Genomic DNA, 11,741 nt, shown 5'->3' on the forward strand with positions numbered 1-11,741 from the left:
CTTCATCCACCAGCTTTGCCTCCTCCTTCTCTCCAGTTCTCTTCTCCCTCTCCTCCTTCTCACAGTTCTCCCCTCCTTCTTTATACAGTTCTCCCGATCTCCCCCTCCTCCTTCTCACCAGCTTCTCCCCCTCTCCTTCTCCACCACCTTCTCCTTCTCCTCTTCCTCGTCACCGAATTCTCCCTTCTCCCTCCTCCTTCTCACAGCTTTTTCCCCTAGCTCCTCTCCACAGTTCTCCCTCCTCCTTTCTCACACTTTCTCCCTTCTCCCCCATCCTCCTTATGTTGTGCAGATTAGTGTGCACAACCTATTTGTACCAAGACGAGCTTGTCATTGTCGGGTCGGGGAGGGGCGGGGCTATCTAAATATTTCGCGTCCGGCGTACGTTAGCGCGACACCGCGCACTTTTTGGAATTGCTTTGACTTGAGTCGTTTTTGAAGCGTGAATAGATTGCAAGTCGCATGAATTGTGATTCGAAGTTTGCTGAATAGGTTTGCCACGACACGGACCAACAGAGATGGCGCCACATTTGTAACTAGACGCGGCACCGGTCCACCTCTCGGCTTTAGTACTCCGATTGGTGAATCGAGGTGGGAGCGAGTAACAGTCTAATGTAACGCGAAGTAGTTATTTCAAGGTCTTGGATAGTTGAAAGTTGGCTACATTGATTGTTAAATGCAGCTCTTTCATTGTAAACGTTCTATATATGTTTGAAAGCTGTATGATTAATTTTGTAATTGAAAAGCTATACATTTGTCGTTTGTAACCTAATATTCTGTAACCATGCGATAGATTCGCTTTCTTGCGCTGATAATGTTAAAAGTAATAAATTAATTTCAACTTACGTGAAGCTGATTCGTTATTTTGTATATTAATTTTACTTAAGCCATTTCATTGTTAGGGGCGCTGATGAAAAAACAGATTTGAACGCTTTGTGAGTTAATGCTAAATGTTCTAATTCAAATTGCAGTTAGTCAATTGGTTCCGTATGTTTTTGAAAATAAAATTGTACAGTTAGAAAATGATGTTATACAATGATCGTTGAATGAATTCTGTATATCAGCAATTATTTTGGAAAGTTATGAATTAATTTGGAAGTTAATTAATTGATTTGTTATTCTGTGATTGATATTAATATTTGAATTTAGATTTCTCGAACGAATATAAAGTAATTTGCTTTTTTATTAATATCATTGAAATGTTGAATTGATTTAAAGTTGTGTATTTTGAACACTGTTTGAAAGTGTTTTTGTGAAGGGATGGGCTTTCCATACATGGCGCTGTTGTTCAAATTTCGAAGCGTTGATGTTGTATAATTAATTAAGTATCTGGTTGGACAAATTAATGGTAGGTATAGCACGCATTTGTTAATACCAGTAAGTACGTTTGTATGCAGTAAAATCCTAGAGGCTCTGTGCTCGTTAATGTTCGAACACCGACTCCGTTCCCCCCTACGCGCCGGCTGTACTGTAGTGATACTCAGAGCCATTATCATTCAGGTACAATACAGAGCAATAGATATCTAGAGAAAGAGGTCAAATTATTGATAATATATTGCCATATATTGCTCTGTATACATATATTATACAGCCGCCTTGTATTACAACCGAGACCTCACGCGGATTGAGTGTGTACTAACAGTCTAACATATGCGTGTTACCCAATGTTCATAGGACATGTGTTTACCAGTGGACTAAGCCCTGCTGTAGCATTTACTGTGAAAGCACCTGCGTGGCCTCAGGTTACGGAAACGGAGATAGGCACCGTCTTTATGCTGCCAACATACGGTGACATACACGCACAATGACGGATGATTCTATCTTGTCGCTGATTTCGATCTGTTAGTGCGTTTACTCAGTTTTAAAGCACTCACTTACGAATGCGAACGTGCCTTAATTTACCAGTAAAGTCTGGCTGATGTAAGCAGACACTGTTTATTATATCCGACTCATTCGATCATTCATTTCGCAATGATCCCCAAAAAGGAGGCCACTTCCAGCAATCTAATATTCTACGTGAACGGGATCAAGGTATGGCGCAGGCATATTTGTGTATCACCATCCAGCTCACGTGCCTACGGTGGTGGTGTGTGTATGTGTGTGGTGTGTGTGTGTGTGTGTGATGTGTATGTGTGCTGTGTGTGTGTTGTGTGTGTGTGTGTGTGTGTGTGCGTGCGTGCGTGCGTGGTGGAGTCAGCGTGCGTGCTGTGCGGCGCGCGGGCGTCGTGTGTATCAGCAAGTGGAAACTGAAGGATACGATCAGCATGAATATTACACTGCCAATATATAGGCGCTTGTTAATTGCATCTCTCTTACTGCGTTCTCCGTTTGGAATTTTGTGTGAATAGGGATTTCTAAGCTTGGCGGTTGCGTCTATTTTGGAATGTGGCTAAACTAATTAATATAGGCCTATATAATATAATATTGGGCCTAACACGCGTACGCGTCACCATATAGCGACTATATATATATATATATATATAATATATATATATATATATATAGCTTGAACGTGAAATAGTATAGAAAGAAATTTGACATAGTCTTTAAGTTATGGCTTAAACCAAAATGTAGAACCTAAAGTTAAAAACTTCAGTTTAAACTTTTAGTTTCAAAATTACGGCGAAAAGCATTATATCTGACGGTCTTTGCGATGATGGTCGTGAAGAAGGCTTAACAGGGTCGACCTTCTTGCTCGGTTACCTTCTCCATATCTACAAAGAAGGGGAAGCGGGGAAGGTCTATTTCTCAGTTCCCAATTAATTGAAATCGCAATTTCGACCTTCGCCGCCTGTCGGATGTCTTCTATTCCCAAACCACAAAAATATTATCTGGCATATTTCCAGGTTCCAATGTAAGTATATAATAGTGCAGTCCCGAGCCTCCAAAATACCCTGCCCCCGTTCTACAAGGTTTGGTGATCAGTACTGACGTATCTCTCAGGAGTCTGTATCTATGCATAGTATGCAAGAGACAATGGCCATATATGTCACGGATGATACACATCATATAACCCTATAGATAGGATGGCGGCCAACGTATTTTTAAAATATGTATTATTTTGGCAACGTCACAGCTGTATCGGTACTCTGACACATAGTATGCGTGTGTTTTTAAGATTAACGGATGGGACATATGATCGACCGCGTATCGCCTTGCAGTACATACGTCTGCATTCGTATCCTTACGTGTCATTTTGTAATTTGTTGGACCGTTATTTAAATGTTGCGCATCTGTTGTGTGTTATTTGCTATTGACAGACCGCAATTTGAAACAAATATTCAATATAGCAGGTGGTAATGATTGCGCCAGTCGATTTTGACGCCTGGATATATTGGCCATAATTGTGGATACGCTATAAGCGTGGAAACATCCCACCGTTTTGTGTCCTAATAATAAACTTGTCATTTAGAATCTTATATGATATATATATATATATATATATATATATATATATATGTATGTATATACATTCTAATAATAATTGTAGTTGTATCATAATGTATGAAAACACGAATGGTCTTTATGATTGTAATCAAAGAAATTTAAACAACAAAATCGAGATGACGATGAATTGAAGAGGAGATTTGTCCCTAACTTGTCGTCCAGTGAGGCTGACTGGTTCTAAGTTGGGATGTGGCGAGGGTGGATGCGGGGCTTGCACTGTCATGCTCTCTCGCTACGACCGCACGAAGGACCGCATCGAACATTACAGCGTCAACGCCTGCCTGACGCCCGTCTGCGCCGTACACGGCATGGCCGTTACCACGGTCGAGGGAATCGGTAGCACCAAGACCCGTCTGCACCCGGTGCAGGTAATAAAAATGCTGACTTCAGCTTACAGAAAAAAACTCCCATGTTTATCGTAGATAAGCGAGCAAAATACGCGTACGTTTGACCTTCAGCGTAAAAGTAAAAAACGTTAAGGTGGGGTTGGAATTATAGCGGTCATCGTGATTCTGTGACGTCAGCGCCGGAGATATTATTATTTATATTATAATATACAATATATTATCTTATATCTAGACGTTTTCTTATTTTAGGAGAGGATTGCTAAGGCGCATGGTTCTCAGTGCGGATTTTGCACGCCCGGGATTGTCATGTCTATGTACGCTCTGCTAAGGAGTAACCCGCGACCGGCCATGTTTGACCTCGAAAACACATTTCAAGGTTGCCGTTCTATTTCGTAATAGATTATGATAATATGGCATAAGTAATCATTTCCTATACTTAGATATTATATATACAGGCAAATGACATTCAAATCCTCAAGAAAATATTTTTTGCAATGTTTTATGCAACAAAGAATTTGCAACGTAATCTATTCACTCACTACATAAACGCACACATACACACGTACGCAGCCACGCACGTACGCACGCACGCACGCACGCAACACACACACACACACACACACACACACACACACACACACACATACATACATATATATATATGCTCCTCATAATTCACTATCTAATAGATTAAACTAACGCATCATTGTTTATATCTCTCTATATAAACGGGCTACAATTAGGGAACCTATGTCGCTGCACGGGATACCGACCGATATTGGAGGGCTACCGTTCATTCACGACTACTGACACACAGCTAAGCGGATGCTGCGTTGCCACGGAGACAGGGGGAAAATGCTGCATGCAGGCGAGCGAAGATGCCCAGCAGACGGATGCAGATGACGAACTCGGATTACAGACGCCGAATAGTTGTGAAAACGGATGTGACGGACCGCGCACTAATGTGGGATCAGCGGTAAACAAATGCGACACTGATGTCGCTGAAGGTCAAGCAAATCCTCGGAAACAACCGGATGCTCGGCTGTTTTCAATGTCGGACTTTAAGCCGTATGATCCGACGCAGGAACCAATATTCCCAGCAGAGTTGCAGGTACACGCGATCACGCGCCAGACGGCGGGTTAATCACATTAATGCATTTTACATATTAACTATTAAATTTGCGTCCGCGAAATCTGTTTGTCCTGATGAATATTTAACAAATTCATACACTGATACAGGCTTCGTCGAAAGAATAATTATATAATTTATAGATTTAGTCGGTTGTAGATGATACCTCATCCAATAGCGTCTAATGGAACAAAACGCGAAAGTTAAATTTTGTTTCAGCTCTCGGATGACCTCGACAAAGAGTTATTGATGTTTAAAGGAGACCAGGTCACGTGGTACAGACCTGTTTGTCTGCAACAGCTTCTCCAATTAAAGCATGAACATCCAGATGGAAAAATAGTCGTCGGAAACACGGAAGTCGGTATATAGACCTAATATCAAGGTTCTGCCCACGGTGGGCGGCGGTGGGCGGGTGTGCCCGGCACTCGCGGTTGCCGCCTGGCACTATATGTCTCCGCCCGGCACTAACTTTTAATATAAAAAAAAAGAGTTTGATATATGGGTTTTTTATTGCTCAGAATGCAGGAAATTGAGTTTCAGACTATCAATAATCAAAATTTTTAGGGGGGCATGCCCCCGGACCCCCCTAGATTGGCTTCGCGCCTACGGCGCTTACATCTTGCGACTTCGTCGCAACTGGATGCGCCCGGCACTAAAAAATCCTGGACAGAACCCTGTAATATATATATATATATATATATATATAATATATATATAGAGAGAGAGAGAGAGAGAGAGAGAGAGAGAGAGAGAGGGGAGGGGGGGAGAGAGATGACATATCTAGCTGCGAAACATTAGTGCTTAATCGTTAAGCACCAGGTGAAGAACGCGTGACCATGCTTAATTACCTTCTCATTAATATCGAAGCCCACCTGTCTACGCTGACTGCTCTCACGCTCGCACTAGTTGCACTTACACAGGTGTCGAGACGAAGTTTAAAGGTTGTGTATACCCGGTGCTCATATCGGCTGCTTACGTTGCGGAGCTGACGGCAGTACGGCACACCGATGACGGCATCGTGTTTGGTGCATCCACGACGCTGACCCGCGTGAAGGAGGAGCTAGCTACGGCGTCGGATAACTTACCCGGTAAATCTATTAGACATCGATGCGAGGGCATGTTCATATATAGGAGGATATATCCCCTTATGATGACATGTGGTGGGTGACGGCTATTTTCGGGGCGTTGGTTTGAAGCATATTCATTATCTGGGAACCGAGAAATCAAATACCAGATATTTAAGATTTTAAATAACGGTGAGTTGCGATTTGATTCAACCGGGAACTGGGGAATGGCGGGACACTCGAAATGGACCAATCCCCATCGTTCCCTACTCTTGTACGTAATACACAAATAACACGTGGAATTTCTCCCTTCAGCTTACAAAACCAGAGTGTTTAGGGCTGTTCTTGAGATGCTACACCAGTTCGCGGGATGCCAGATTAGGAACGTAGGGGTAAGTGGCGTCGCATCTATATCCGTGACTCTAACTCTTGTTGTGAAGAAATTTTCTTCATGCTTTTTCATTATGCATCAAATTTTTATATACATTACTTATATTACAATAAATATTTACATTTACATTGCATTTTCATTGCACTTTTAAGCTTACCCTGTATGGTTGCAGTGCATTGGTGGCAACATCATGACAGCAAGTCCTATCTCAGATCTAAACCAGGTGTGGCAAGCTGCAGACTGCTACGTAGAAGTCACATCACTGCAAGGTGCTCGCAATGTCCTTAGCTATTTAAGTTTAATAAAGGTTTATATATATAAATATGTGTGTGGGGGGGGGGCGTGTGTGTGTGTGTGTATACCGGGGATAAATACGGTATGACATCGTGTATATACATATAGTTGTGTATCTGAAATATGTATCCTATCTACACGCTTAATTCGTGTACAATTAAGTTGCGATATTTTTGTTATAAAATTTATAAATGTGTTTACATTTTTTAATTACATATAATCAGGAGTTAATAAAGACAAATTTGTCTTTATTAACTCCTGATATAATATATGTTCAATATATATATATAACAATTGGTTATAACAACATCATTGGAATTCTTCAACATTTTAGGAGGAAAACGTCGAATTGAGGTTGATGATAAGTTTTTCCCCGGATACAGAAGAACGGCTCTGGAGAAGCATGAGATACTTCTGTCCATCTTAGTACCATATACTAAGCAGGTACCGTATATATATATATATATATATATATATATTATATATATTATATATATATATGATATTATATATATAAACACGCGCGCGGTCGTTTTATATGTTAGTGAAGGGGCCGAAGCACACGCAGACACACACACACACCACACAACACACACACACACACACACCACACACACACCACGCGCGCGCGCGCACACACCACCACACAACACACACACCATACACACCACACACACACAACACAATACACACACACACACACACACACACACACACAGACACACGAGCGCACGCACGTACGTACACACGCATGCGCGCACACAAAGATACATCTCAAAATCTTATTTTCCACTGCAGAATGAATATTTCCATGCATTCAAACAAGCGAAGAGACGAGATGACGACATCGCAATCGTCAACGCTGCAATGCGCGTAGAATTCCAACAAGCAAGTTCTATCATCAAGGATATAGCTCTAAGCTTCGGAGGCATGGCTCCGACCACTGTGATGCCATCTAAAGCAGCGTCCCTTCTTGTTGGCAGGTGTGTGTGTGTGTGTGTGTGTGTAGTATTAATGTAGCTCATGATGTGTGATGTTCATTCACCGTGAGCAATATTGCCTTCCTTTCGCACCAATTATGTAAAATAAGAGAAGTCTTTATAATATATAGTAAGATAACGTTTCTATGCATCAATAGTTAGTAATATTAAGAACTAAAAATAGCATATAATAAAACAAGGTAATAATACTAATATGTGTAGTATGCTGTTATAAGTAGCATATGCTGATAGAATAGAAGTATGCCAAAGACCGTTCTTTCGACATATAGCTTTTCAGTGAACAGAAATGTCAGGCTAGCAAGCTTTCCACGTAGCCGCGAGTATGTTGCGTGTTGTTTTTGCTATCGTTTGCACGTGCAGATCATGGGAGGCAGACATGATGGATGACGTCATGAAACTATTAGCAGACGATCTACCGATGGATCCGGGAGTTCCAGGCGGGATGGTCGAATATAGACGGTCCCTGGCTCTCGGCTTCTTCTTTAAGTTTTTCATAATGGTGAACCAAGCGTTGGAAAATACCGAGGTAGGAAACGTTGTTTTGAAAACTACTAGTATGCATACTTAAAGGTATCTTTAAAGGATGTCTACTGATAGAACTTTATCATATAAATCCATGCTAGGATGACTCCTCTTCATTTTAAATGCATAATCATTGCAAAATATAATTCTTCTCGCGAGATATATTGCGCATGCGCGAGCACCGTTTCAGGCGTGTAGTACCGACTAAAGAAAACTGCATAATATAGCTTGCTGTGGGAGCGAGGGGTAAGAGACTGAGGAAAAGCGATAGGGAAGATAGCTGAGGGGTGGTAGAAGAAGAATTAGGCTGAGCGAGGGACAGGAGAGACAATGGGAAATACGAGAGGGGGTGAAGTAGCAATTTTGTACCCTACAGGCTAGGGCGCTCTCCTAATTATAAACACAGGTTTACTGATAACAATTAATTACAATAATCTATGCTGAGATACCCCTTAACCATTTTAAATGCATATTAATCTCAAAATATAACACTTCTGGCAAGATATTGCGCATGCGTCAACACACTAACGCAGTCATATTATGTACTGGCTGGTATATGCAGTGGTCACCTTACATGCAAGGGCTTCGTCCTATTTATTAAGGGATGTCTACTGATAGAATGTTATCATATAAATCTATGCTAGGATGACTCCTCTTCATTTTAAATGCATAATCATTGCAAAATATTATTATTCTCGGGAGATATTGCGCATGCGCGAGCACCGTTTCAAGCGTGTAGTACCGACTAAAGAAAACTGCATAATATAACTTGCTGTGGGAGAGAGGGGTAAGAGACTGAGGAAAAGCGGCAGGGAAGATAGCTGAGGGGCGGTAGAAGAAGAATTAGGCTGAGCGAGGGACAGGAGAGACAATGGGAAATACGAGAGGGGGTGAAGTAGAAGTTTTGGACCCTACAGGCTAGGGCGCTCTCCTGATTATAAACGCAGGTTTACTGATAACAATTAATTACAAAAATCTATGCTGAGATACCCCCTAACCATTTTAAATGCATATTCATTACAAAATATAACACCTCCGGCAAGATATTGCGCATGCGTCAACACACTAACGCAGCCATATTATGTACTGGCTGGTATATGCAGTGGTCACCTTACAAGCAAGGTCTTCTTCCTATTTATTAATATACATAATAATATCACGTATAATATAATATAATGTAATATAATATAATATAATATAATGTAATGTAATATAATATAATATAATATAATTTTTATTTAAATTTAAATTTATTTAAATTTGAAATTTTTAAATAGTTTAAACAAATCTCTTCGTATACCCTAAATGTTGTTACAATCGTAATCATATGTAACTTTACTCGCGCCCCATAATAATCTAGTGATCAGATCCTAGATCAGACGGTACTGTGTCGCTTTTACAACGTGAAATGTTTCAGGGCAAGATCTCTAGTGGCTCTGAAATCATGACCGCTACTCTTCACAGAGGTCAATTCAAAAGCTCACAGCTTTACGAGGTGACCGTATTTTCAACTATTCAGAAATTAATTACATACTGATGTATATTAGTTTCTCTTTAATAATGTGTCTGACTTCATTTTGGTAACTACGTAAATAATTTAACGAATAAATAAATAAATAAACAAATAAATAAATAAATAAAATCGCATCTCGTGGACAAGTTACAATACGCATTCGGTTTTAATAATCTGACGTCACACACCAGGTTCCAACGATGGACCAATCGATCTCGGATCCGGTCGGACGGCCCATGGTTCATCAGTCAGCCTTAATGCAGGCTACAGGAGAACTACGTTACATAGACGACATCCCCAAATACACGGGTAACCGCTGAACAATCCACCCAGTCACCACACACACCCTAACTCCCCTCGCAATGAAGAAAAACTATAGATAGTTTATACGTGCATAATTCCAGCTGAAGTTGTTCTAGTGTACTAAGATACAGCTACTACAACTAAACATACAGTAAAAATGATATATAATCATAATATAATAATATAATATAATATAATAATAATAAGAAGAAGAATATCTGTGCATGTAATGATGCTACGATGGTTCTGCTGTTACAGATGAACTGTACCTGGGGCTTGTTCTCAGCAGTAAGACACACGCGACTATTGTGTCAGTAGATGAGAGCCAGGCAATGAAGATACCAGGCGTAGTGGCATTTGTGGATCACAGGGACGTACCAGGCAGCAACAAGACTGGCTCCATCATGATAGATGAAGAGATTTTCGCGTCGCGCGAGGTGCGCATTATTAAAACAGTACAGAATCGCTATTAATTTATAAATTCATTAACATTATTAAAAACGTTAACAGATCTTGCATTTATCCTCTCGACGACGATTTTCCATTTCGGAGTGAATGTTTCTGTGCGGTTTATCGTACGCTTCTTTTATTGCAACATCTTAATTTGGCGATGAATTTCCAATGAATTTACAGATAAACGTTACACGATGCAGGAGTTGTTTTGCATCTAACCGTTTTTTGTTGTTGTTTTTTTGGGTTTTGATTACTCATTAGAGGCTTAACCTCATGAGTCCGGGGAATCCGGCCACCCATAGTGGTCGCGAATCCACCGTTTGAATGTCAATGGAACGTTGGACGTTGATGTTGACGTTGATTGTTGAATGGAACGTTGACTTACACCTCACGTTAGTTGNAGCCTGCTAGGCCGAAGCGCCGTCGGTATCCGTCCCACCGCCGGCGCCACCCGTGAATACCCTCCGGACACGCGCCGCCCCGCCCCCTCCCCGTCGAGCTCACGTGCTGCACGCCCGCGGGACACCCGACTCGCACCGGAGAGACCGAAGAGGAATCCCCGCAACGGAGGGTCCGAAGATCATAGATAACTCGACAGGGCCGTGCGTGGGTGTCGGAGTGACGCAGGGGCCGATCCGAGAGAGAAGACATATTCATCTGTACCCTCACCTCGAGAAAGATGAGACGAGAAGCCAGGATAAGAGAGAGAGACGTAACACGAGAGACGCCTGGAGAGAGAGAGAGACGAAGAGAGATCGAGAAAGAACAGACCGACGAACGAGAGGAGATGACCGAGAGCAGAGAGATGAGAGGACGGTAAGAGAGAGAGATGAGGGAGACAGAGAGAGAGAGAGGAAAGAGAGGAGAGAGACGCAGAGAAGAGAAAGAAACGAGAGAAAGAGAGAGAGATGAGAGAGAGAGAGAGAGAGTGATGCTTGATGAGAGCAGAGAGACGAGCAGAGAGAGCAGAGAGAGAGAGAGAGAGAGAGAGAGAGAGAGAAGGGGGGGTGCAGCTCTTACTTAATCTGTACAGTGTTGGGGGATGCGGGGTGGGAACGAGGGTTTCATAGATGAATGTACCACGTGATGATTTACGATTACATTAGGAGTTATTTACACATATATTGAGCTTTTTGCTTTGTGTTTATCTGAACATCGAGCGGTCCCTCCCTCGCTCCCTCGGAGGCTACGTCTCTGATATAATAATGTAACAGATAGCTGATGGGTTTAACACTTCCCCCTCCCTCGCTCCCTCGGAGGCTACGTCTCTGATATAA

The 11,741-nt window shown here is 41.7% G+C and overlaps 1 protein-coding gene across 1 annotated transcript in view; it reads left to right on the forward strand.

The window, feature by feature from the left end:
• Window positions 1–3,609: 3,609 nt before the first annotated feature.
• LOC106817148 (xanthine dehydrogenase/oxidase-like) overlaps window positions 3,610–11,741 on the forward strand; it is a gene marked incomplete at its 5' end in the record, with an annotated part of 17,391 nt that continues 9,259 nt past the window's right edge. Inside the window, 13 exons of the mRNA XM_014821801.1 lie at window positions 3,610–3,815; window positions 4,044–4,170; window positions 4,538–4,905; window positions 5,143–5,284; window positions 5,844–6,011; window positions 6,303–6,379; window positions 6,551–6,647; window positions 7,007–7,116; window positions 7,471–7,655; window positions 8,034–8,199; window positions 9,613–9,690; window positions 9,900–10,017; window positions 10,270–10,448. Coding sequence (XP_014677287.1) covers window positions 3,610–3,815; window positions 4,044–4,170; window positions 4,538–4,905; window positions 5,143–5,284; window positions 5,844–6,011; window positions 6,303–6,379; window positions 6,551–6,647; window positions 7,007–7,116; window positions 7,471–7,655; window positions 8,034–8,199; window positions 9,613–9,690; window positions 9,900–10,017; window positions 10,270–10,448 — 2,021 coding nt within the window. The remainder of the gene's footprint in view (window positions 3,816–4,043; window positions 4,171–4,537; window positions 4,906–5,142; window positions 5,285–5,843; window positions 6,012–6,302; window positions 6,380–6,550; window positions 6,648–7,006; window positions 7,117–7,470; window positions 7,656–8,033; window positions 8,200–9,612; window positions 9,691–9,899; window positions 10,018–10,269; window positions 10,449–11,741) is intronic.

This window comes from Priapulus caudatus, unplaced genomic scaffold (assembly GCF_000485595.1).
Source record: "Priapulus caudatus unplaced genomic scaffold, Priapulus_caudatus-5.0.1 Scaffold1609, whole genome shotgun sequence".
In the NCBI taxonomy this organism is placed as follows: domain Eukaryota; kingdom Metazoa; phylum Priapulida; class Priapulimorpha; order Priapulimorphida; family Priapulidae; genus Priapulus; species Priapulus caudatus.